Genomic DNA, 27,903 nt, shown 5'->3' on the forward strand with positions numbered 1-27,903 from the left:
ATGAGGCCTTCAGGTGGGTGGTAAGGGTGAGAAATTGACTTGGGGTAGTAACATTTGAGTGTCTACTAACATCCAAGTGCAGATGTTGAATGCAGTAAGTGGAGCTCAGGGTAGAAGTCCAGGCTTGAGAAAAAGTCTGGGTGAAATTAAGGAGGAAAAGTATGAATTGGACTACAGTCAAATAATGGGTTAGTGTCGTGATCCTAGCTGGTGGTAATTTTTTCTGATTGTTTTTCAGCTAGATCATCTGCTGAAAGAGAGTAGGAGAGGAAGTGTAGAGAATTTAGAGAGAGAGAGAAATTGGTTTATGTTTGGTTCCCTGTGGAGTTCAGCTGCCCCCACAAAGGCATAGAATGGATGGTTAGTTTAGCCAGAATTGGGGTTTTCCCAGGTGATCCTGGAGAAGTGGGGAGGGACTTCACCCTGATAGGACTCAATTTAAGCTGGCAGGGGTAACATGAAGAGGTGAAGTTCCAGGGCACCTTGGAGGTTCTTGGGGGGTGGAGAGGCTTGGGACCGTTTGCCACAGGTGCTCCTCTGGTCACAGGAGGTGCTTCATATTGCAAGTCTGAACAGATTGCAGACGCTGGTAGTCAGAGGCAAGACTGGAGTTAGAGCTGAAGTAGAATGGAGGACAGAATCTTTGGAGAAGAGTTGTCAAAGGACTGTTTTCAAAGAAATGAGATGTTATATATTTTCTTCACGTAATTGTGAAGTTTCTTTCCCATGTCATTATTTGGGACTTGATGGAGAGTGGGATTGGGTCAGTCAAGAAAATCAGAGCAGCCCATATAATCCTTGATTATCTTTTTCCATACTTAAATGCCTGAAAGCCACTAATCTAATCCATACATACAGGTCTTTATCATGTATCATGAGCTGATCTTAATGCAGTTACTTCTGCTATTTCAGAGTTGAATTCATTCTTGGATGATCCAGAATTTGCTGATATTGTACTGAGAGCAGAGCAAGCAATTGAAATTGGAGTTTTTCCAGAAAGAATCACTCAAGGATCAAGTGGAAGTTACTTTGTGAAGGATCCTAAGAGGGTGAGAATTTCCTAGACCTATGATATATTGCACAATTTTGGAAAACACCATTTTAAATGTGAAATCATTATGAGTGTCCCAAAATATCTTCCTATTAAATCTACACCTTCTCTTCCAAAATAAAGAGCAGGGTTTTTTGTTTTGTTTTTGTTTTTTTCTAAAGCACTACATTAGAGGAATAGAGCTAACCATTTTAATTTGTAGTTTGCTGTTCTGATATAATTATATTTGGTTTTAAACACTTAAGTAATACCTGTATTTACTTCTATATTTGTTAAGCATAAATTCATAAATCCTAACCACATAGGAGCCTGCTGCCAAGTAAAGTGGAAATTTGATGAACATTAAAAACCTGCCTAATGTCATTTCCAAATGCTTAATATTTTTTTCAAAGATATATTTTTCCCTAGAAATATTCTCCCTCCCATTATGCCCATGGTGGGAGGCTAGGCTACTGTTTGATGACACTGGAATGCAATAAAAGAGAAGGAAAATACAAAAGAAGGAAAATACAATTCTGGAGGAGAAAAGAGAAGTTGATGTAGCACTTTCTTCATTTAAACTAAAAAATTTTAAAACTTGATCCTTTCTTTTCTAAAAGCTTTCTCCATGATATATAAGCAGTTCATTTTACATCCAAATTTTTTTGAGCAAAGACTGAAGTTTATTTTAAAAGTGATTTTAAAGCCTACTACTTGTTTGAGGTGTATATATTTGCAGATGCCTGGGTGCACATCCCAGATTCTCAGCAGGCTGAGACAGGAAGATCACTTGAGCTCATAAGTTGGAGACTTACCTGAGCAACGTTGTGAAGCACCATCTCAACTTTAAGAAAGGAGGGAGGGTCAGTGAAATGCCTTTAATAAAAATGTAGTAATCTAAGACAAGAAAACTGTACTTAACTCTGGTTAGAGTTAAAAGATATGGAGTCACAGGTTAAATGGCCTGAGTCTTGCCCTCACTCTATAACTTTGTCAGCAATTTGAAAAACCAATGATCAAAAAGGTTGGTTTTTTTAATTTTTTATTTGTTTTTGTTTTTTTGCCAGTCTTGGGGCTTGAACTCAGGGCCTGAGCACTGTCCCTGAGCTTCTTTTTTGCTCAAGGTTAGCATTCTATCACTTGAGCCACAACACCACTTCTGGCTTTTTCTGTGTATGTGGTACTGAGGAATTGAACCCAGGACTTTATGCATGCTAGGCAAGTACTCTAACACTAAGCCATATTCCCAGCTCCCAGAATGGTTCTTAAAGCTGGGCACCAGTGACTCATGCCTATAATACTAACTACTTAGGAAGGAGGCTGATACCTGAGGATTGAGGTTCAAAGCCAGATTGGTCAGGAAAGTCTTTGAGCTTGTCATCTTTAATTGAATACCAAAAACAACCAGAAATGGAGCTGTTGCTCAAGCAGTAAAGCATTAGCTTTGAACAAAAATCAGTGACAGCACCCAAGCTCCAGGACTGGCATTACAAAAAAAGAAAAAAAAAGATTCTTGATTTTCAATTGCTACTTAACATTAAATGTGACATGTGACTGGAAGTAAATACAAGACTTGAGGATTGTGTTGAAATGTGGAGGGGGAAGGCAATAGAAAATTATGAGAATGTATTTTGTGGCTTATTGTCCATATATATATATATATATATATATATATATATATATATAAGCCTAATAAGATCTCTACTCTTTAAGATTTTTTTTACCTTTCATTATCTTTAAATAGTTGTACAGAGGTGTTTGTTTCAGTTGAACTTGTCAATTTTTGTACAATACATCTTGATTTTTTAAATTATATTTTTACTTAAGTAGTTGTACAAAGGAGTTACTATTCAACAAATGACTTTATAAATACAATGCATCTTGATCTAAGTCACCCTATTAAAGACTTAGTTATACAAGGGCGGTTTCCTTCGGGCACTTCCATACATGTATACAGTACCACACCAACCTCATCGCATCTATCACTCTTCTTATCCTCTCCTTAAAACAATTTACATAAGTTTCATTGTTAACCTACCTCCTCAATATTGGGGCTTGAACTCAGGGTCTCACTAGCTTTTTTTGTGTGCAGCTGGCACTCTACCACTTGAGACATGCTTCTACTTCTGGCTTTTGCTGGTTAGCTGGAACTAAGAATCTCTACTCCATCTCCCCAGGGTGGCTCTGAATTGTGATTCTCAGATCTCAACCTCCTGATGTTCTATTTCTGTACATGCATATAAACTACCACAACCGCATTTACCCTCTCCTCACCCTCCCTACTGATACCCATCCTCAGAAAAGCCTGTTTTATTTTCCTGTCATTCATTAAGATTTCCATTCTTTTCCTCTATAGAAAATTATTGGTGTGTTTAAGCCCAAATCAGAAGAACCTTATGGACAACTGAATCCAAAATGGACCAAGTATGTTCATAAAGTCTGCTGCCCTTGCTGCTTCGGCAGAGGCTGCCTGCTTCCTAACCAGGGTTACCTTTCAGAAGCTGGTGCCTCCCTGGTGGATGAAAAGCTTCACCTGGGCATTGTCCCTAAAACAAAGGTAACAGAATATTTGTTTTCAATCTAGCACCTATAGCTACTCTGTGGATACTTGAATAACATTGACTTTGATAGAGCTTGAAGTTAAGTCTCTTTTGGTTACCCAGCTATCATGATCAACTAGTTCCTTGTTCCTGTCTCCTATTTTTTTTTTTTTGCTCAGTCAGGGGCTTGAACTCTAGGCCTAGGCGCTGTCTCTTAGCTCTTCAGCTCAAGGTGAGCACTTTACCACTTGAGCCACAGCGCCAGTTTTCTGATGGTTTATTGGAGATAAGAATTTCAAGGACTTTCCTGCCCAGGCTGGCCTAGAACTATGATCCTCAGATCTCAGCTTCCTGAGTAGCGGATTACAGGTACTACTGGTGCCCGGCTTTGTCTCCTAATCTTGTGAGGTTCTATGTGGGTAACAAAAGAGGAGAAAGGACTAATATTTAGACGTCAGAAAAGTAGTGCATGGTGATGCACACCTGTAGCCATCCCAACAGAAAGTGGAAGAGGGAGGATCATGACTGTTGAGACAAGCCTAGACTATGAAGCAAGACCCTGTTAAAAACAAACAAAATTAAGAAACAAAAAATAGCAGAAAAGCCTTTGGACCTCTATGTAGAGATAACTAATGTGCCTACAGTAGTGCTATTGTTTTCTTGTATATATTTTTACCTGAAGCCTTCCTCAAAAGGTTCATTCTTAATTCTACATGACAAGGCTTTTGTTTGGTTTGGTTTGTTTTTCCCTACTGAAAAATTTTAGGCTGCTTTTATACCTCTTTCAAAAGAAATAATGTCCTTTCAAAATGACCTTTCTGTTTTAAATTCTCTGGTACTTTTATCAGAGTGTTAAACTTTGCTTATTTATAACATGAGTGGAATTTGGTGGTACTATAATATATATATATATATATATATATATATAATGCAAGTTGTAATCACTTTTTTCTAAACTGTTTCTAGGTGGTTTGGCTTGTTAGTGAGACCTTTAACTACAGTGCAATTGACCGGGCAAAATCAAGAGGCAAAAAGTATGCCTTAGAGAAAGTGCCAAAAGTAGGTAGAAAGTTCCATCGGATTGGACTCCCTCCTAAGGTAAGTGTCTTTGGTAAACTTCACTCAGAGGTAGCCAGGAAGTCTTTAAGTCTTTAGTTCTGGGGAACAGGCCTTATATCCTACTGTTGGCTGTGGGTACAATCTGAGAGCACTGAAATTCAGGGAGCTCTCAGAGGTTAGAGGAGGGGTACCTGGGCAAAGGTCAGTGGTAAAGGTCTTGTCTAACATGCCAAGGCCTTGGATTCAATCCTGGCCACTGCCGAAAGGGGCAGGAAAAAGAAGGTAGATGGAAGCTGAGTTAGTGTAAGTTGGAAAGATGTTGGTTGCTCTATTTATGAAATAATGTCTAAAAGTCTTGTCTAGAATCAGGCCTAGGTTCCAATGTCTTAGTTCCAGACTCTTAGTTCTGAGACCTCAGGTTGTGCCACACACTACATGGTAAATCTTGTTTATTCTTTACACTTCTAGAAAACCAGAAGGATTACTAGTGGCAATCTAAGCAAGGATGGATGGGGCTAATGGGAAAAGATTAGAGAATTGTTTAATCTGACTTATGGTGGTTTTGTTGCGACAGAAGTACCTATACAAGAGAATTTGAACTTGACTTTGTGTTTTATTTATTTTGTTTTTTAAAATTGTACTCTAAGAAGTTTTTTTTTTATTTTTTCTCGAAAGTGTTGAGAGATTTTGGGACAGTGCTAGGGTTTGAATTTAGGGCTTTGTGCTTGCTAAGTAGATGCCCTCTGCTTGACCATGTTCTCATCCCCCTTTTTTTTTTTTTTTTTTGGTTGGTTGTGGGGCTTGAACTCTAGGCTTGGGCGCGTCCCTGCACTCTTCAGCTCAAGGTGAGTGCTGTACTGCTTGAGCTACAGCACCACTTCCGGTTTTCTAGTGGTTTATTGAAGATAAGGGTCTCACTCACTTTCCTGCCAGTGCTGGCTTTGTACCACGATCCTCAGATGTCAGCCTCCTGAGTAGCTAGGATTACAGGCGTGAGCCACCAGTGCCCAGCTTCATCCCATTTTTCTTCAGGTTATTTTTCAGATAATCTTGAGGTCTTTTTCCCAGGCTGGCCTCAGTTTGCAGTTTTCCTACTGATACCTCCCACTTAGCTGAGATTATAGAAGTATTACCACATCTGGTTTGCTCTGTTGAGATGAAGTTGCCTTCATCTTTTTTTTTTTTTTTGCCCCAGTTAAGTTCCATCCAGGATCCCTACTTAAACCACTGCACCTGACCTAGGGAGGAAGTTTTGGAAATTTTTCTAAGACCTGTTTTTCCTTGGATAAGCTGAAATAAGTGTGGCTGGAGGAAGCTATTTTGTACTTGCAGCTGCTAGTACTTAACTATAAATGCCTTGAAGGAAACTTTTTTTTTTTTTTGTCAGTCAGTGGGGCTTGAACTCTGCTTGGGCACTGTCCCTCAGCTCTTCAGCTCAAGGCAAGTGCTCTGCCACTTGAGCCACAGTGCCACTTCTGGTTTTCTAGTAGTTTATTGGAGATAAGGGTTTCACGGAGTTTCCTGCCCGGGCTGGCTTTGAACTGCGATCCTCAGATCTCAGCCTCCTGAGTAGCTATGATTACAGGTGTGAGCTACCAGCACCCAGCTTGGAAACTTTTAATTGTTAAAGATCTCATGGCAACAAGAACGTTAAAAGTTAGCATAACCTAGCAAATACAAGGCTCTTGAGTTTGAATCCCAGGACCACAAAAAAAAAAATTAGGGCCTACAAGGAATAGATTTTCTTTGTGATAATTTGGTTGTTGCACACAGTAGATTACTCTTTACCTGTGTATCATGTGCTCTTGAGATTCCTATTTCTTCATCAAAAATTTAATGTTAACTTGTAATTTTAATAATAAAATGCCTTTCAGATGGACATATATTCAAGGAAAGGACTTTTTTAAGGTCTCTATAAAAGTTATGATAGGGGTGAGGAGTGGGGAAGATGGGGGAGGGAAGAGGTAGGAGAAAAAGGAGGGGGTAAGGATGTTTGACAGGAAATGTACTCATTTCCTTACTCATGTAACTGTAACCTCTCTATACAGCGTCTTTACAATAAAATAAAATTTTAAAAAAGTTAGGATTAACTGCTTAGTTCTTTAAAAAATACCTATGATAGACCTTTTAAAATTTACCTAGTCTTACTTTTGTGTGTATATGTGCCTGGACTGGGGCTTGAACTCATGGCCTGGGTGCTATCCCTTAGCTTTTTTGCTCAAGTCTGGCTCTTTACCACTTGAGCCACAGCTCCATTTCCCATTTTTTTAAATAAAATTGATGCTGCAAAAGAAGCATGAAATGTTGCTTCAGGAAGATTTTAAAAAAGCCAGGACAGCTAAATAGCTATACAATTTGGCCTTCACAATTCATTTTAACAAATATTTTTGAAAGCAGCATTCTTGCCAAGAGTGTCACCTTGAGGTCACATGCTTCTCTTCTTTAATTATGCTAAAGTACTGCAGTGCTCCTTCAGAATTGGAGAGCATTTTATATTTGCTATGTGTTCTTGTGATTATTTTAAAATTAGTGTATAAAAATAGTTTTGTTGGTAAATGTGGCTTATCTGTATTAGTGTTAACTTACTGTGTTGATGTAAAATATTATGTCAGTACTGCTGAGAAAGTTTTAAACATTTTAACCCCTTTGTTCTTATACTTTCTTTTCTAACTGTAGTTCTTAAAATTATAGATTGGTTCCTTTCAGTTATTTGTTGAAGGTTACAAGGAGGCTGAATATTGGCTTAGGAAGTTTGAAGCTGATCCTTTGCCTGAGAATATTAGAAAACAATTTCAGTCACAATTTGAAAGATTAGTTATTTTGGATTACATCATCAGAAATACAGGTATTGAAGTTCTCTCATTTGTTCATGCACTCTTATTAGCTTTCAAACTGAATTCTTGTTATTGAAATCAAAGTCATACAATGTTGATACACAAGTCTTCTTCTTCTCCCTGTCTTGGAAAACATCTGTGGTACTGATTCTTTAAGGCTGAATTAATCCTATACTGGGAGCTTGTGTCATCACAGCAGGCCCTGTCCAAGCCAGACAGATCAGTTCTGTCCCCTGAAGGTAGGGGACCCCAGAAGCAAATATTGGAAATGAAATGTTGAAGCTGGGTGCTGCTAACTCATGCCTGTGATCCTAGCTACTCCGGAGGCTAAGATCTGAGTGTCACAGTTCAAAGCCAACCCTGGGAGAGATGTCAGTATGACTCTTATCTCTAATCAACCAGCAAAAAACAAGATGTGAAGGCATAGCTCAAGTGATAGAGCTCCACTATAAGCAAAAGCCCACTATTGGCACAAAGAAAAATGAAATGAAATGTTGAAACTTGATTGGGTAAATTGTTTAATCTTTTTTGGGGCATTGTGTATCTGAAAGTGTTATTTATAAGACATCAGACTTCGTTTGCTCTGTGCTATAAGTAACAGTGATGTAGACAGTCCAGAGCTTAATTTATTAGACTCTCCAGAAGCATTGCATGGGAACTTGTAAAACCACATCTTCTCAGACCAGACTTAGGTTTAAGAGGTTCAGGAGCCTCCAGACAGTTCCAATGTACTCTAAAGCTTGAGAAGCTCCCAATTAAAATTTCCTTACTATTCATATTAGCTTTGGTTAACATGGTTAACCAAATATTAACATGGTTAATATTAAAAATTAAAATTTGGGTTAATATTATGATTGGTATATAGTTTGGAGTGCTCTGTGCTGATATTAGGTTAACCTGTTTGGCCGTTGGCCTGGCAAGATGAGCAGTTGGTAACCTGCTGTCACAGTTACACCCCTACAGGGAGCCAATGAGGATTAAATGAATTAACACATGTGAAGCACTTAGAGTATCTGCCCAGAGAGAACAATAAATGCTAGCTAAAATTGGCACTTTTAAAATATGTCATAAATCAGAATCCGTGTAGCAAACCCAAGTACAGAAAATAATGACTCTTAAAAATAAGGAGGTAAGTGAAATATGCTGATAGCTCACACCTGTATTTCTAGAGAATTCCTAGCTGCACAGAAAACTGAGAACTGAGAATTCTGGCTCAAAGCCAGCCCAGGCTGGAAAGTTCAATTAACCACCAAAACTAGAAGTGTAGTTATGGCACAAGGGGTAGAATGCCAGCCTTTAGCAAAAAAAAAAAAAAAAGCTCAGGGACAGTGCCCATCCTCCTAGTAAAAGCTCCAGGACTGGCACCAAAAATAAAAAGTAATAATACAGATGACTAGATCTTTCCCTTTGATAGCATACTATAGTATCAAGAAATATAATTCATAGATTTTTTTTGTCTCTTTTAAAAGACAGGGGAAATGACAACTGGTTAGTCAGATATGAAAAGGAAAAATGTGGAAAGGAAATTGATGGGCAGGTAAGGAAATTCTCATTAACCAAGTAAAACTGAATATTGAATTTGTATAAAAGATTTTTTTTGTATAAAAGATTTCTATAGGTGAAGTTTTTCTTCATCATGCCTTCCTCCATGTAGATGTTGGTCTCACTCTCATTGTCTTCCTCAGTGTCCTTTTTTTTCTTCTCAGTATCCTTCCTGCTGTTACCTTTTTATACTGTATGTCTACGTTCTATTTCACTGTCTCTGGCAGCTTTCTTCTTGGTTTTTATTAGGCAGTTCTCTCAGAGTTTGGCAAACTGAGGTACCACCAACTTTATCTTGCTTTTATATGAAAAAGGCTCTGGCACTTTGGGTGACATATATGTATTTTATTAATTCAGCTCCTTCTGAGTATTTTCAATATTAGGTAAATCAACATTACCTAATACAGTGAAACATGTTTGTTTCCCTTGTGAGTCAGATCTACTACACAATCAAAAAACAACAAAAAAGTACTTCTATTCCTTTTAAGAAACTGGTTTAAATAGTCTGAGGAGACCGCAAACACTATCAGAATTTTAGATTTTAAATTCATTGTTATCAACTTTGAATAACCCAGATCAAATTTTAAGTACATATATTTTTGAGTGGTTTAAATTTTTTTAAACAGTCCATAGATTGGAAAAAAATTTAAGCCAGGTACAGTGGCTCACACCTATAATTTTAGCTACTCAGGAGGCTAAGATCTGAGGATCGAGGTTTGAAGCCAGCCCAGGCAGAAAACACTGTGAGACTCTTATCTCCAAATTAACCACCAGATAGCCAGAAGTGAAGCTGTGACTCAAGTGGTAGAGTGCCAGCCTTGGGGGAAAAGCTAACACACACACACACACACACACACACACGCCTCCAGTACTGACACACACACACCAAGGAAATTCCTTCCATTATACCTTAATATATTTAAGTCTTCAGGGAGTTTTATTTAGAACCTCTGGTGTTTGATCTAATTGTTTGTATGGTATTTTAAGAAAGAGTACATCTTGATCATAAAAAGTAATAATGGGGAAGGGACAAGAAAGGGGAACCAAAGGAGGAGGCTACAATGCTTGATGATAAATGTACTCATTACCTTGCCCATGTAATTGTAACCCCTCTGGTACAGTATTTTCACAATTAAAAAAAAGGTAATAATGATAGGAAAACATAAATGGTGAGTATAGTAATAAATAAGATAATACTTTTTAAAATCTTAATATTTTCAAGCTCTCTACAGAGGAAGAAATGAAAACATTACTGAGCAAAAGTCAATTTTATTTATTTATTTTTTCGGTTGTTCATGGGGTTTGAACACAGTGCCAGACTACCATCCCTGAGCTGTTTTGCTCAAGGCTAGTGCTCTACCACTTTGAGCCACAGCACCACTTCCAGATTATGAATTGGCAATAAGAGTCTCACGAAGTTTCCTGCCAGGGCTAGCTTTGAACTATGATCCTTAAATCTCAGCCTCCTGAGTAGCTAGGATTACAGGTGTGAGTCACTAGCACTCAGTCATAAGTCAAATTTTTCTTTATAAAGAGTTCATGAAGTTCTGTTTGTTAAACTGGCCTCTTCCCTTCCTGGGTAAAAACTTTAATTTTTGTGGGCTTTGGAGAGAGAATGTCCTTAAACCTCAATTATTACCAAAAATAATTTGTTCTTGAAGGTAATTATCTAGGTTCTTTTATCAACAGATAGTTTTCTTCTCTTTAGGAAGCAAATTGGATCGATGATAAAGAACTGCTTATTAAAATAGCTGCAATTGATAATGGCCTCGCATTTCCTTTTAAGCATCCTGATGAATGGAGGGCATGTGAGTATTTAGAACTTTCTGTAATTCTGTAATTACCCCTATTCCCAAATGGAAAGGCAACAGAAGTTACAGACACCAAAATAGAGGAGAGCTAATTGAGCACCATCTATCATTCAGTATTGCTCAATTCTAGGTATGTAGACATAAGGAATTACTGTGTATTGTTTGCTTAATTTTGAATGATTGTGTTTGGTTTGATTTTTGCCTTTCTATCAGCCTTGCCCAATGCATATGGTAGCTTAAGGGTTTTGAGGGTTTTATTTGGTTTGTTTCTTGGTGTGGCACTGGGGAATGAACTTGGCCTACGCACTCTCCCTTAGCTTTTCTGCTCAAGGCCAGCTCTCTACCACTTGAACCATACCTTCACTTCTAGCTTTTTGTGGGGAAAGGTGTGGTCAGTTGAAGGTAAGAGTCTAATAGACTTTCATGCCTAGGTTGGCTTCCAACTGCAGCCCTCAGATCTTAGGCTCCTGAGTAATTAGGATTATAGATATGAGCCACCGGAGCCAGCTTATAGCTTCGTAATTTTTAAAGTATATGTGATGTAAGAATTATCTATGTTAATATTTTGTGGAGCTGAATGCTCATGTTTAAGGTTATATTCACTTACAAAGCAGTGTTTTGCAGTGGCTAATGATAGGTATGAAATTGGCTCAAGTTAGAGAAAATACACAGAAAGCCCTGAGAAGTTAACTTAATAAAGGAAAAGGGTTATTTTTGCTTACAATGTCAGAGATTTCCATTCATGTTACCTGATGCTTTTGGTTTGGACTTATGGCAGTACAGTATGGCATGGTAGGAACACATGGAAGCTGATCAGCTAGAACAACTAGGAAGTGAAAGAAAAAGACAGTAAAGTACCAAGGCCCAGTGTCCCCTTCAAGTGCATGCCCCCATTGATATAACTTCCTTCCAGTAGGTCTCACCTTCTAAAAGCCCTGGGAAGGCCAAGCCTTTAATGCAATCTCTGTGGAGGTAGAAGTCATTGAAGAGCCACACTATAATACTGAATTCTAGGCACATAATTTCCTCTGAGCATTACTCTGGCTATACCACGAAATGATACCATTCTCTTGTTCTACTTTTCAAATCCATACTTTCTCCTTTTATTTATAGTTCCTTATGTCCCCCCCGACCCCCACCTCAGCACTAGGGACTAAACTTGGGGCCTCATGTTTGAAAGTTGGGTGTTCTACCACTTGAACATGCCCTAAGCTACTTTTTGATTTTCTTTCAGATAGGAGTAATTTAGGAGTGTTTTATTTGATTTTAAAATTTCTAAGTTAGGGCTGGGAAGGTGGCTCAGTGGTAGAGCACTTGCCTTGCATGCATGACGCCCTGGGTTCGATTCCTCAGCACCACATAAGCAAAAGGAAAAAAGCCAGAAGTGGCGCTGTGGCTCAAGTGGTAGAGCGCTAGCCTTGAGCTGAAGAGCTGAGGGACAGCACCCAGGCCCAGAGTTCAGGCCCCACGACCGGACCCAAAAAATAAAAAAATAAAAAAAAATAAAATTTCTAAGTTAAGCATAGGTAAATCATGCCTATAATTCTAGCTACTTAGGAGGTTGAGATGTGAGAATTATGATTGGAAGCCAACCTGGACAGGAAAGTCCATGAGATTTATTTCTTATTAACACCCCCCAAACACACAAAAGGAAGTGTGCCTCAGGAATAATGCCTAGGCCTTGAATTCCAGGCCCACTATTGCCTTCCCCATCCCCCCAAAAATCTAAATTAGTTTGATGTATTTTTAAACTATACTTGTTGGCATTAAGTGTCCATTATTCCTATTTCCCAGTATTATTGCACTGTAGTCTGTGAATATGGCCTGTGTACATTGTTTTATGTAGTTTGTTAGAAATTTTTTGTGGTCTTATATATAGCAAATTTGTAGACCTATATTTGGAAAAAATATATTGGACATAAGAATTTTTTTGTGAAAATACTGTATAGAGGGGTTACAATTACATGGGCAAGATAATGAGTAAAGGCACAAGAATTTCTATCTACTTGCCAACTAAAGTTTGTTCTTTGTTAGCCTTATCTTCAACTTGTTCTTTGACTACTTGTTCTATTTATTTTGAGAGGGAATTAAAGATCACTGATATATATATATATATATATATATTTTTTTTTTCTTTTTGGATAATATTGGTGGGCTTGAACTCAGAGCCTTGCCAGGCTGGCACTGAGCCACACTGCTAGCCCTATTTTTCACTGGTTATTTTTACAACAGGGTGTCACATCCTACTCTAAGCTTTAATCCACCTACTTTAGAACTCCACTGGTACATACCACCACATCCAAAAAGTCCAAGGACTTTTCTGCCTGGGCTGGATTTACCTGTACTCTGATCCTCCCAATCTCAGCCTCTTATGTAGTGGAGGATGACAGGTGTGTCTCTGTTCCCAGCTATGGATTGAGAATGGGTCTTGAGAACTGTGCTACCCAGGCTGGCCTTCAACTATGATCTTCTATGATACTCTTTGTACTCTTGTTCACAGCTTCCCTAATAGTGATTGATTTTTGTCAGTTGCTTCTTGCTTTTTTTGGGGGCAGAGGAGAGGGTGGCACATGTTATTTTCATGTATAGATCTAACATTTTTACCTGCCTGGTAGTTTTTGTTTTTAATCTGTACACCTTATCTTTCTGGATATTTCTTGCTTTTCTTATTTGTCTGTTATACTATTGCAGTACCTCTTTGCCTTTTGTTTCCTGGCATTATCCTATACTTTTATTTTTAACCCTGTATTTTTTTTTTGCCAGTCTTGGGGTTTGACTCGGGGCCTGGGTATTGTCCCTGAGTTTCTTTAGCTCAAGGCTAACACTCTTATCACTTGAGCCACAGTGCTACTTCTGGCCTTTTCTGTGTATGTGGTACTGAGGAATCCAACCCAGGGCTTCATGCATGTTCGGCAAGCACTCTATCACTAAGCCACATTCCCAGTCCCATCATTTTCTTTTCTTTCTTTTGCTTTCTTTTTCTTTTCTTTTTTTGGTTGGTCATGGGGCTTAAACTCTGGGCCTGGGCGCTGTCCCTCAGCTCTCCAGCTCAAGGAGAGCGCTCTACTACTGAGCCACAGTGCCACTTCTGGTTTTCTGGTAGCTAATTGGAGATAAGAATAGACTTTGTTGCCTGGGCTGGCTTTGAACCTTGATCCTCAGAGCTCAGCCTCTTGAGTAGCTGGGCTCGTGCCTGTAATCATTTTCTTTTAAACAACATTTAGCTGAATTTTTAAAAGCCAAATCTGAGGCTTTTTAAAGGTGTCTCTATAGTTTAAAGTCTCAATAAAGTATAGAAATGTTTGAACTTAATTCTGCTATTTTAGTTTATTCCACTTACTGTGAATTCTAAATTTGTTCTTTTTTGTTCTTCCTGTCTTTGTGGAAGTGATGAGACATCTTGCTTCCGCTTTACATTTTCCTAAAATCATTTGGAGCTTGTATGCAAATTGCATTTTAAAAAATGCTAAATCCAAGGTGCCTATAAGATTACTGGGAAATTTTACCAAACATACAGTTGGAAATTAAGGATCTGGAGCTTAAAGAGAATCTGGTATTTACATGGTTGTCTTGGAAGCAGAAGCCATGGTGCTGTTCTCTTATCACCCAGGAAACTCAAGGAGAATAAACACGGTAGCCTAGTATCATGCCAGGAACACAAGTACTCAGTAAACATGCCATGAATGCTTAATGAAGGAAAGAAAGAATGCAGGGAACAATGACATTGAAAGAGGGAAGGAAAAGGCAACAGAAGAGAGGAGCAGCTTATAGGACAGAAGGTGAACTTTGGAGAGAATTGTTGCCAAGCCACAGTGGAGGGAATTATACAAGAAATAAAAGACACACTGCTCACTGCAGTGAGGTTGAATAGTGTGGGGAGTACAAATGGGCCATGGGAGGCTCTGGGGAGCACAGGGAAAAAGATGGATGGGGGAAGTAGAAGTTGAAGGGCTAGGGATTCAAAAGTGGAGGTGAACAAGGAATAACAACTTTCCTTTATGAAATTGTTCAAGGAAGGCAGAAAGGAAATGAGCAGGGCTGGGGATTGTATGGCCTGCAGGCTGTTATATTAGGCCCTCAAAATCATTTGGAACATGACAGAACAGACACACATGCTTCTTGTAGACTCTACATGCCCAAGTGCCCGTATTGATAGTTTGGGATGACCTATAATGATGTTCTAAATATCTAGTAGTCCTGGGCAGAAATAAGGTTTCTCAACTTTTCAAAGAGATGTGAGCCAGAAGAAAAGCTTTGTTTAGGGTGTATGGTGTAGCTCCCACTGCATGCAAAGATGTAAGTAGAAGAGAAATGATAAGGAATTATTCCTAGGACACATTTCTTCCTCAGGGCTTTCTGATGATAGAATTCACTCAAATGGGATTCTGGAATCTGCCTGTGTACCATCTCTAGAAGATTTCACTATTGTACAACCCTCTCTCATCTCAGTGAATTTGTGTGGCTTCTCTGTGGGGAGAACAAGAATTAGCTCAGCCATGAAGTTTTCTTTTTCTTTTTTTTCCCCCACTTTGGTTTTAAGATTTGAACCCAGGGCCTCACACATGCTAGAAAAGTACTTGACCTCTAGGCTACATCCTTAGTCCACAGCTATGATTTTTTTTTTTATTGGTTGTGAGGCTTGAACTCAGGCCCTGGGTGCTGTCCCTGAGCTCCTTTGCTCAAGGCTAGCACTCTATCACTTTGAGCCACAGTTCCACTTCTAGTTTTGGAGTGGGTAATTGGAGATAAGAGTTTCACAGGGACTTTTCCACCCTAGTTGGCTTCAAACTGTGATCCTTAGATCTCAGCCTCTAGAGTACCTAGGATTATAGGCGTGAGCCACTGGTACCCAGCAGCCATGATCTGTTAGTTTGTAATAATTAAAATTCTAGAACATCTTCATTTCCTGAGGATGTATTGCTGCCCAGCATTCAGCCTGGGACTTGAAGAAGTGACAGGTGCCCACCAACCTCTAAACTCAAAACCAAAGAAACTAAAATAAGGTTTTCAAGAAAGGACTATTTGACATGGATTTATTGTTAAATTATTATCCTTTACTAGCCAAAACTCAGAAACAACCAGTTTCTGTGCTTCACCAATCTGAATTAGGTATCTGAACTTGGAATCTGAGTTGTAAAGGATAGTTGTCTTCAGATAACTTCTCTCTCCTTTTAGGGGGACCACCCAAGAATTTATAGGAAAAAAAAAACAACAGGATGAATGTGAGTCTGGAGATACCATTTTCTGCCTTTGATTAACAGAATGAGTTTTGGTTTATTTGTTCTTTTCTATTAGATCCATTTTATTGGGCTTGGCTTCCTCAAGCCAAAGTTCCTTTTTCTGAAGAAATAAGAAACTTGATTCTACCATATATTTCTGACATGAACTTTGTGCAAGATTTGTGTGAAGATCTTTATGAACTTTTTAAGGTAAATATCTCACTTGGGAGGGTCATTTGTTTATTGTTTTGTGGTGCAAAGGATTAAACTGAGGGCTTTGTGCTTACTAGGCAAGTGCTTGGCCCCTAAGCTACACCAACTCCCAACATTAAATTTTGAATGAGCCTAAGGTATGGTAGATCAGACTGCCACCTGCTTACATGCAAACAATAGGGTGTTGTAAACAATAAGCATTTCTCACACTTTTGGAGGCTAGCAGTCCAGGATCTCTGCCTTCTTTGTGTAAAGGCATTAATCCCATTATGAGAGGTTATCTTCTTGACATTACCTCCTAAAGACCTCATGTTTAAATACCATAACATTGACAGTGAGATTTCAACGCATGAATTTCGGGTGCTCAAACATTCAGTTCTTAAAAGGCACAAGCCCAACCTAAAACTTACAATCCCACAGCACTTGGGCTTGGTCATGAGGCTTGAACTCAGGTCCTGGGTGCTTTTTTGTTCAGGAGCTAGCACTCTACCCCTTTAAGCCATAGCACCACTTCCAGTTTTCTCGAGGTTAATTGGGGATGAGTCTTATGAGGACTTTCCTGCCTGTATTGGCTTTGAACTTCCATCCTCAGATCTCAGCTTCCTGAGTAGGTAGGATTACAGGCATGAGCCACCAGTGCCCTGCTTGTTTTTATCATTTTAGTTGATGAAATTATGCTAAAAATGTCAACTTCATTGCCCAAATGTAGAAAGTACTTGTCTGTCTTATAGCAACATTAATTTAATCCTGATAGCCTACTCTTCTGCATTCAGAGAAAAAGAAAATAAAAATAAAGCACTTTATACTGTCTACATACTGCTTTTTAAAGTGTTTGTAAAGTATATTAAATAGGTAGGTTTCATTAGGAAGCCCATGAAGAGAACACCACACTGTATTCAGGCAGGAAAAGTTTATATACCGAACTGCTGCTCCCAACCTGCAAGGTGGAGAGGCATGGCTGAAAGGGTACCCACTCCCTGGCCAGTACTTATCTAGGCCAGGGACAGGAAGAGGTGTGGCCAGGTAGGGGAAAAGTGTGGCCACTGGATCTGGATGTGACCTCTGGGTCTGGGACCTTCCTGTGGTCAGATGGGAGGCATAACAGAGGAGGCCCAGGATGTGACCTTGCAGGAGGGGAAGGTGACTGCTTCCAGGTGTGCCAGTTACCTAGGTACTACAGATACTGGGCGGAAACTTAGCCAGGAGGTAGGGAAGGTGTCTGCACTGAGCCTGTGTGGCCTTGGACACACCTTACAATGTTTAGTTGTGATTATCAGAAAAAATGAATTTTTTTTTTTGCAGCCCAGGGGCTTGAACTCAGAGCCTGGGCACTATCTCTCTCAGCTTCTTTCGCTTAAGGCTAGCACTCTACCACTTGAGCTACAGTGCCACTTCCAGCTTATTCTGTTTATGTGGTACTGAGGAATGGAACCCAAGGCTTCATGCATGCTAGGCAAGCATTCTGCTACCAAGCCACATTTCCAGCCCTCTAACATGAAATCATTAAGAACAGCTTTATAGCTTACTAAGAGTATTCTTTCAAATGAGACTACATCAAAATTGAGGGTTTTTTTGAATTTTTATAAAATTACCCTTTAAATTACACTATGTGTTTGGTGACCTGACATGATTTAATTCTAAAAAGCCCAAACTCACCAACTAGAAAGTCATCTTAAGTCCTTCCTGGTGCCGTAGGCATGGCTCAGTAGAAGAGCACCTGCCTAGCTAGTCTAAGTCCCTGATTTCAAACACCATTACAACCATTCCCTACCCCCAGAAATTTTCCTTTCTAAAGCAAATTTCTAATGATTTTACTGGATATGTGAAAATTAACTTGATTTTAAATTCTTTATTTGTTTCAAAGATTTTTATTTGGGAACTATATTAACCTTTCTTCCTTTTCCATAATAGACTGACAGAGGATTTGACAAAGCTACATTTGAAAGCCAAATGTCTGTGATGCGGGGCCAGGTAGGTCTGTTTTTGATGATGTTGTTTATGTACTAAAGTCTCACGAGACAGCATCAACTTTCCACTGTGTTAGGTGGAAGATATGACACTGCCGTTGTGCTGATCTGGAGTAGTTCTGATTATTAGAAATGAAGTTGATTTAAATACTACTTTGCCTCCTCTTTTTGACCTTATTATATAACTAGTTGTTTCCTCCCTCAGCATACTGGAGATGGAACTGGAGGTAGAGTGCTAGGTAAGAAGCCTTATCACCCAGCCATATACCTAGTGTCTTTCCCCCCATTGTGATGACTATTTTACTACCTTTTCCTTCTCCGAATCCACTTATTTGGACACTTCAAATTCTGCTGTCAGTAGATTTTCTTTTCAGAACATGTTTGGTTTTGCTAGAGCACTTAGTAAATAACCAGGGTTGAGCACCAAATTGAATATGGTGAAACTATGTAATTATAACTTGGTCCTCTTACCTTCCTCACCTCCTCTAATTAGAGATACAATGAATTAAGTGGAGTACTGTGGACTTCCAGGCCAAGCTGACTCATGGATGACATCTGCTTTTTCAACTGTATTCCAAAAGGAAAGCTTGAAATAAAAATAGGTTGGCTTTCAGTCACTTATAAATTAATGTTGCTGTTTGCTACCTAATAATCAGGCAGCTATTAGTTGCTGTTTGTTGCAATACCTGTGGCAAGAAGATACTGATTTGTTGTATTTTATAATTTCAACAAGCAAATGTAATTCATTGTAATTCAGATATTCATTAATCCCATATATTTATGTACAACTAGTAGGATACAGCTATAGATTCCACATGGAAGGAACTAGAGAAGTTCAAGAATTTAGCGTTAAAAAGGGGTTGTAGCTGGAGGGCTGGGAAGGTGGTTTAGTGGTAGAGTGCTTGCCTAGCATTCGTGAAGCTCTAGGTTTGACTCCTCAGTACCACATACACAGAAAGATCCAAAAGTGCCGCTGTGGCTCAAGTGGTAGAGCACTAGCCTTGAGCAAATGAAGCTCATGAACAGTGCCCAGACCCTGAGTTAAGTTGTAGATGGAGACATGGCTCAAATTGTAGAGAACAGACCCTGAGTTCTAATCCCAGGACTACCAGAAATAAAAGAAGGGTTGCAAAAAAATATTTAGAGAGGAAACCATGTCCTGTTTTTTTTTTCCTGTGTGTTACCTGAAATTATTTATTTTGGATATGAGGGAGGTAAAAATCTGTATCTCAGCAAAGAGATCCCTAATCCAAGAGGTGAAGAACTCCTGAAGAAAGGGATACTGACAGTAGTATAGATTAGCTTCTCAGTTGTGGAGACCCAAGCCAGGGATCCCAGCGAGGAACCTGTTTGGGGAGTGGAAGTGATTAAATGGTCAGCGGTTATAATTATGCTGCATTATTGCCTTCCCAAAATGAGTTGAACTAAGTCCCAATTTGACCTTTTTGCTTCAGAACTTTCCTTGCCCCTAAAGGCCCATCATAGTTTGTTGTTCTTTGTGGGTATTAGTGGATTCCTGGAACTTCATGTAGCCCAAATCCTGCATGTGCTGTGCTTTGCCCTAAAAAGAAATACCTATGACAAAATTTGATTAACAGTAATAGGACACTTAAAAATAAACATGCTAAAAATAATCTTAAACTTACAAATTGCTTATGCCTGAGTTTTTCCATTTATACTATTTTCAGACTAATGTTACTGTAGGAAACTAGAACTGTGAGTATGGGCATATATCTCTGAGAATTCTTATTTTATTTTTGTTGGTTGTGGGGCTTGAATTCTAGGCCTGGGTCCTGTCCCTCAGCTCTTTTTTTTTTTTTTTGTCGGTCGTGGGGCTTGAACTCTGGGCCTGGGCGCTGTCCCTCAGCTCTTCAGCTCAAGGCGAGCGCTCTACCACTTGAGCTACAGCGCCACTTCCTGTCCCTCAGCTCTTCAGCTCAAGGCTAGTGCTCTACCACTTGAGCCATAGCACCGCTTCCAGCTTTTTCTATTTATGTGGTGCTAAGGAATCCAACCTAGGACCTCATGCATGTGAGGCAAGCACTCTACCACTAAGCCACCTTCCCAGCCCCTGGAATCTTATTTTATTTTATCTTATTTATTTTTTGCGGGGGGGTCCAGTCGTGGGGCCTGAACTCTGGGCCTGGGCGCTGTCCCTCAGGTCTTCAGCTCAAGGCTAGCGCTCTACCACTTGAGCCACAGCGCCACTTCCAGCTTTTTTCTTTCTGCTTATGTGGTGCTGAGGAATCGAACCAAGGGCCTCATGCATGCAAAGCAAACGCTCTACCACTGAGCCACCTTCCCAACCCCTGGAATCTTATTTTAAATAAATGCTATAAATATTTTGTGGATTAAAGTTAGTGCATGAGGAATTAAAGTTAAATTAACACCACCTGCATGAAGGCTGGGAATGTGGTCTAGTGGTAGAGTATTTGCCTTGCATCCATGAAGCCCTGGGTTTGATTCCTCAGTACATGAACAGAAAAGGCCATATGTGGCACTGTGGCTCAAGTGTATAGCTCAGGAACAGAACCCAGGCCCTGAGTTTAAGGCCCAGGACTGGCCAAAAAAAAAACCAACAACAACAACAAAAAACTACCTGTGTGAGAAGTTGTGAGACCCTCCACTCTTAGGTTAGATGCAGAAGTGCAGGTGGGTTTCTTTTGTGCATTTATTTGTAACTCTCTCATTTACAGAGGAGTTAGGTATTATGAAAATGCATATAATAAAATAAAAAATGACAAGGTCAAGATCTGGGGAGAAAGAAAGAAAATTATAGTGTCTTAGCTATAGCTTTTAAGTTAACATTGTTTTATCTTGTTTTCGATTTTTAATTTGATTTTGAGCATCCTGATAACTAAAATGAAAAATGCACCCTAATCATATATATTTGATCGCATAATTCTCTGGTTTTAGCTGGACTTCTTTTTAAAGCTGGCCTTAAAAGAGACTATCATTATTCTAAAGTACATTAGCACTTAGGAAACAAAGGTTTAACAAGAAAAACAGGAAAAGTGTATTTTATTTTGTTTTGTTTTTTGGTTGTGGGGCCTGAACTCTGGGTCTGGGCACTGTCCCGAGCTCTTCAGCTCAAGGCTAGTGCTCTACCACTTGAGCCACGAGCCACAGAGCCACTTGTAGCTTTTTCTGCTTATGTGGTGATAAGGAATCAAACCCAGGGCCACATGTATGCTAGTCAAGCACTCTACCACTGAACTACCTTTCCAGCCCAAGAAGTGTATTGTTTGTCTATATCCAACAACTGAGTCATTTCAGCCAGTTTCTGTGTGTGTTTGTGTGTGTGTGTGTGTGAGTGGGTGGGTGGGTGGGTGAGTGTGTGCATGCACATATGCCAGCCCTCGGCTTGAACTCAGGGCCTGGGCATTGTTCTACAGCTCTACTTCTGGTTTTTAATTATTAGTCTTTCTTCTTTTTTTTTTTTTTTTGCTGGTCATGGGGCCTGAACTCTGGCCTGGGTGCTATCCTTCAGCTCTTCAGCTCAAGGCTAGCACTCTACCACTGGAGCCACAATGCCACTTCCAGCTTTTTCTGTTTATGTGGCACTGAGGAATCCAACCCAGGGACTCATGCATGCGAGGCAAGCACTCTACCACTGAGCCATCTTCCCAGCCCTACTTCTGGTTTTTTTTTAATGGTTAATTGGAAATAAGAGTTTTACAGACTTTCTTGCCCTTGCTGACTTTGAACAATGATCCTCAGATCTCAGCCTCCTGAGAAGCTAGTGTTTACAGTGGCTCACACTGGCATCCCACAGAACTTTGTTTTTTTAATCAGCATATTGAGTAGAAACAGTATAAACTGACTACAAAGGAGAATATGTGGTTTTATGTATTCAGTACAATAATTCAGCCAACTGAAAGTTGAGGCTGAGGCTTAGTAAACTAAAGAAATACAGTGTATATAGAAATCCATGGTTTTAAGTCATCTATCTGCTTTTGCCATAACTAAGGCATTCCTGTCAAGCTATCTAGTGTGGCATCTGTGGAGAATTTTGTTATTTCATCTTGTCTGCACTGTTTGTTTCATCTTGTTTTATTTTTTGGTTGGTTGTGGGGCTTGAACTCTGGGCCTGGGCACTGTCCCTGAGCTCTAGCGTTCTACCACTTGAGCCACTTCCAGTATTCACTCTGGTGATTAATTAGAGATAAGAGTGTCATGGACTTTCCTGCCCCAAGCTAGCTTTGAACTGTGATCAGGATTATAGACATGAGCTGCCTGGCTTCATCCTGTTTTTTAAAATAATACTTTTCTAGGGGCTGGGAAGGTAGCTCAGCGGTAGAGTGCATGTCTTGCAAGCATGAGGCCCTGGGTTCGATTCCTCAGCACCACATAAACAGAAAAAGCCGGAAGTGGCGCTGTGGCTCCAATGGTAGAGCACTAGCCTTGAGCTGAAGAGCTGAGGGACAGCGCCCAGGCCCAGAGTTCAGGCCCCATGACCGGGAAAAAAAAAAGAAAAAGAAAATAATACTTTTCTAGATTAAGCATATGCTAAGAAATTTGTATATCCATTTGTAAATTTGTAAATCAATATGAGGGTTGTTGGGAGAAGAGGTATAATTGTTGTTGGGGGAAGGGGTCAAATTACTGCATTATGGGTACTTGCTCCTGTGACTGTTGTTTCTAGCTGAGTTTTGGTTTGTTTTTTTTTCAGAGCTCATGTGGGTTTTCAGCTTCTTTTCTCACCAGTACAGTGCCTGCTCACTCCACCAATGTTTCTTTACATGAATGCTAGATTATTGGGTGACTTCAAAGTCCAGAGAAATGTTTACAATCAGGCTAAATTAGAGTTGAATGTTTTTTGTTATTTTATAACTATTTGAAATTGATAGTCTAATAGACGGATTCACTTTCTTGTACCTTTCTGTCTTTGGAATTCTGTGCAAACAACCATGTATTGTTTTTGTTGTTTTATTGTCAGTGATGAGGTTTGAACTCTGGACCTGGGCACTCTCTCTCAGCTCTTCAGCTTAAGGCTAGTGCTCTACCACTTGAACCACAGTGCCACTTCCAGTTTTCTTGCAGGAGTGGGGAGAGTCCACGAGGGGGGCAGTTGATTAGAGATGAGTGTCTTTCCTGCCCAGACTTTCCTACCCAGGCTGGCTTTGAACTGTTTTCCTCAGTTCTCAGCCTCCTGAATAGCTAGCACTACAGGTGTGAGCCACCAGTACCTGGCAATGTATTAGTTTTTAGAGTCAGAAAAATATTATAAAATGTTACTCAGATATATTCAGACTAACAACTTTAGAATCAAATTCTTTTAACTGAAGGAGGAAACTAACCAGAAGATTTCATTCCTTAGCCATGCTGGTCCATATTTTATGTTCATAGTATAAAAAAATTAAATGTCATTTTTTTTCTTGTTACTGAGATGTAGTCATCCCAAAGAATTTTTAGGAAAACCTATCATAAACCATAAACAATATCTAATTACTGTTGCTTGCAATGGCTTGATAATGTTGAATGTTTGAAATCTAGGATATAATTCATCAAATTTCTGCTATTCAGAGTATTATTACTCTTACCTGTTACTCTGGCTTTATGTGAAAACTTTTGCTGCTTAGTACTATTAATCTGTCAGAACCAATAAAATCCACAGCATGTATATACTAGATCATTTTCAAATACTTAACTGAGGTATTCATATGTTTAAAATGTATAATAAAGAGAATTTTTCCCACTATGCAAGAAAAAAGATAAATGAATTATAAATTCTGTCTGAACAGAGTAGAATGTGTTTCATAACCTTACTTGTATTCTCAAAAGCAGAAATTTAAAGTGTCTTTGAATGTGAAATATAATGTACTTTACTATCATAGTTTTGTTTTTCTAATTTAAGAATAAGCTTTATGGGGCTGAGATGTGGCTTAGTTGTAGAGTGCTTGCCTAGCATGCATGAAGCCCTGTGTTTGATTCCTTAGTACCACGTAAACAGAAAAATTGGAGATGGTGCTGTGGCTCAAATTGTAGAGTTGTAGCCTTGAGCAAAAGAAGCTCAGGGACAGTGTCCATGCCCTGAGTTCAAGCCACAGGACTGGCAAAAGAGAGAGAGACAGAGAGACAAAGAAATAAAAGAATAAGCTCTAGCTGGGTGCCAGTGGCTCATGCCCTGTAATTCAAAGGTTGAGTTCTGATAATCTGATTCAAAGGCATCCTGGGAGATGATCTGTGAGACATTTGTCTTCATCTAGCCAGCAAATGTTGGCCTGGTTCAAATGACAAGAGATCAGAGTATGAAGCCCCGAGTTAAAGCATTGGTTCTGCCATAAAAAGAATCACTGAATTTGTTTTTCAATGTCACATCTCTAGCACTTAGAAATAAGCAGAGGCTGTAGTAGGTATGTAATACATTTGATTGTTAAATGAGGAGACTAGGCAAATATTTAAGTTCTACATCAAATGCGTAGAACCTTTCACTTTCCATTTAGTCTCTAAATTCATTGCTTTTGGTCATAGGTGCATTCTAGTATATTTTATAGTTATCAATTATTTTATTCCATTTGTGCATGTACATACTCACATATAGTACATATTTATACTACTTACTCCCTATCACAACCTCTATTGTGTATAAATGGATAAAGTAAAAACTTTATTAATAAATGGTTAAAATATCATTGAAGTGAGGGTTTTGTTTTGTTTTCTTTAAATTGAGGAAAATTTCTCTTCTCCTCAGATCTTAAATCTTACTCAGGCGTTGCGAGATGGGAAGAGTCCTGTCCAGCTTGTCCAGATGCCTTGTGTGATCGTGGAACGCAGCCAAGGTGGAGGCCAAGGTCGGATTGTCCACCTGAGCAGCTCCTTCACACAGACTGTCCATTGCAGGAAGCCATTTTTTTCCTCCTGGTAGTGGATGTAAGAGGACAACTGTAGGCATCATTGTGATGTAAAAGCATCACAGTAATGTAAACCTGCTGGTAAGACCACCAGTTGCCAGAAACCTCAAAAAAGTCCAAATCTTTCCAAGGTTATATATTTTTAATATAATCAAGTTTACAGTTTTTGTCCAAATATTAAATTTCTATTTCAGGGAAGAAGTGACATGTAATTGTATTTTTATAGAAAATTTGTATCATATGTTGTTGTTTGTTTGAAAGGTAATTCCATGGTTTATACATATGAGCCTGACTGTAATTATTCTAGAATTCCAAGGAGAAAAACATACCTGTTGACCTTGAATACTTTTTAAACATGGAGAAGAACATTCATGTGAGCTGGTTGAATGTGGAAAATAAGGTGTCCTGCAGGATGGTGAGAAGAGCCAAACCTTAGCCTTCTAGGAAAACATAGAAGCCAGTAGCTAAACAGAACAAAGGAATGCTGCCTTCATCCTAATGCTGCTATTTTAGAACTGGAATTAGTGTCCTTGACATAGTTATATAGAGGCTTATTTTGGATAAATGATAGACCATTTTCTTCTTTTGAATTTTAGAATGCTTTTAGTGAATTCATTTAGTATGGAGAAGAAAAAGATATTCCCCTTCTTTAAAAACAACAACAGAACATTCAACAGAGACTTGAGGGGAGTAATATAAATTAAGATAGCAGATCTCCAATATTTGAGATTTTGAAATATCCTTAAAATTTCTTTTTCGTGTGACTGTATCTTCAATAAGATCAAGTCATTGATTGATTAGTATTTCAGAGTGTTGTTCAGTTTAGTACTTCAGTTAGTATAAACTTCACTGAAAAGTAAACTATACCACAAAGTATATGTTGAGTTTCATTCTGGGGTTAATAGGTCATGAATTGTTTCAAAATAATACTACTTGAAATTATAGGTGATGCTATAATTAGACTCAGTTTTAGATTATTATTTCCAATTAAAGGAGAACCTGACAGCAGTAGCCACCGAATCATTTGTATTTTATATTGAAACCTTTTAGTATAATTTGAATATGAGTTTGCCTCACATTCTGGGAATTGGGACTAACACTGTTTAATACCCAGTGATTGAAATGGATAGGAGCCTGGAAAGAAGAAAAGCTTTGATCTCTTCTTCAGACTTAGATCCGCCTAACTGGGCCATGGGTAGTCTTGGCCTTTTGTGTTTTAAGCTTAGTGTCGATGATTCATTATTTTAATGAATTACTTTTGTATGAAAGTATCGGCAGGGTGGGTAAGTTATGTGTGGGAATGAGCTGGCATCTCTTCCTCCTGGGCAGGTGACCCAGGACACTGCCATCCGGAGGGGAGTCAGGAGTAACTACTTATACCTCCTCTCACCGTTCATTAGCTCTATTTTGAGATAATGGACAATGATCTGGAAAATCAAAACTCAAACTACTATCCTTAGGTAAATACTAGTAATTAAACTGTGCCTTTTGAAGATCTATTCGAAAAGATGAGTTGCTATGATGTGGGTCTGACTTTCACTTAAAAAAATTTCAGTATTTTGAGAATTACAATAACTTTTTATAATAGAAAACCTAGTAAATTGCCATTTTCTATGCTAAAATTAAAATTGTGTGAAAATATTTTTAAATGTCTGACCATATTAGAATGGTACTGTTGAAATTTTTTAAGTTAAGATGATAAGTCAGAGTACATTAGCTATGTTTTGTAAATTTCTATGAACTTAATTCTTATTTAAATACTGTGGCTTCTTCAATGAGTATATTTATATTGTCAAACATGGTAGACAAAAAGGTAATAAAAATCATTGTTTTGAGGCTAGATTTTTTCTGCATATGTGTACTTAACATTTAAAATATTTGTTTATTAAGTTTATAAATGATGGCAGACCACGTTTTCTCATGTCAATAGAATAGTTTAACTCTTTGTAATTCCAAAAGGTATATTTAACTAGTACTTTTTCAATTGGAGACATTTTAATTTTATTTAATTACATGCTGCCTTAAACACCCCAAATTTGCCAGCAATGGACATCTTTGGAGAAATGGATTTTTAGATTTGAAAAAGATTGATTTACAATATGTGTGTGTGTGTGTGTGTGTGTGTGTGTGTGTGTGTGTGTGTGTTACTAGAGATTGTAGGCAGAGCCTTGTACATGCTAGGTAGGAACTCCATCACTAAACCACACACACCTCAACCCAATTAAAAAACATTTTAACTAACTGGCTCACACCTATAATCCTAGCTACTTAGGAAGCTGAGATCTGAGGATTGCAGTTCAGAGTCAGCCTAGGCAGGAAAATCTGTGAGACTCTTAACTCCAATTAACCACCAGAAAACTGCAAGTGGTGCTGTGGCTTTTCTTGAACTGAAGAACTCAGGGACAGCACCCAGGCCCAGAGTTCAAGCCCCACAACTGACAAAAAATAAAAATACAAAAAAAAACTTACTAAAGAAAAACAATGGTGACATGTTACTTGGTTTAATTATATTGTAAATCCCTTTACAGCTATGTAAAGACAAAGGCCCCTCATAGGGGTTACTGTCTGCTTGCTGTCATCAGGTTGCTTGAGTAGCTCTGCAGAGTTGAGGCAGAGATTCACAGTGCTCTTCTGTCCTGAGCCTCACTTACAGTTAGCATGGGGCCACATGGCTGGTTTCTTGCAAAACAGACCTAGAGACAAGTGATACATGGCATTTCCAAGACTGGCAGTAAAACTTTTGGCTATGATTGACCGCTCTCTTGTCCTTATGTAGCTATAAACAGACATATGGTGGAAGCAGCCAGGGTCCAGGAGTCACTGCTGGAAGAGAG

The 27,903-nt window shown here is 38.9% G+C and overlaps 1 protein-coding gene across 1 annotated transcript; it reads left to right on the forward strand.

Annotated features, from left to right (window-relative positions):
* Pi4k2b (phosphatidylinositol 4-kinase type 2 beta) lies at positions 1-27,182 on the forward strand. The gene is made up of 10 exons (XM_013008897.1): positions 1-13; positions 895-1,049; positions 3,387-3,587; positions 4,537-4,668; positions 7,321-7,474; positions 8,933-9,000; positions 10,714-10,813; positions 16,112-16,245; positions 18,160-18,219; positions 24,910-27,182. Exons 1-10 carry the CDS (start codon positions 1-3, stop codon positions 25,081-25,083), a joined length of 1,191 nt encoding a protein of 396 aa, XP_012864351.1. The 3' UTR covers positions 25,084-27,182.
* The last annotated feature ends 721 nt before the right edge of the window (positions 27,183-27,903 follow it).

This window comes from Dipodomys ordii, unplaced genomic scaffold (genome assembly GCF_000151885.1).
Source record: "Dipodomys ordii isolate 6190 unplaced genomic scaffold, Dord_2.0 Scaffold8, whole genome shotgun sequence".
NCBI classification, from domain to species: domain Eukaryota; kingdom Metazoa; phylum Chordata; class Mammalia; order Rodentia; family Heteromyidae; genus Dipodomys; species Dipodomys ordii.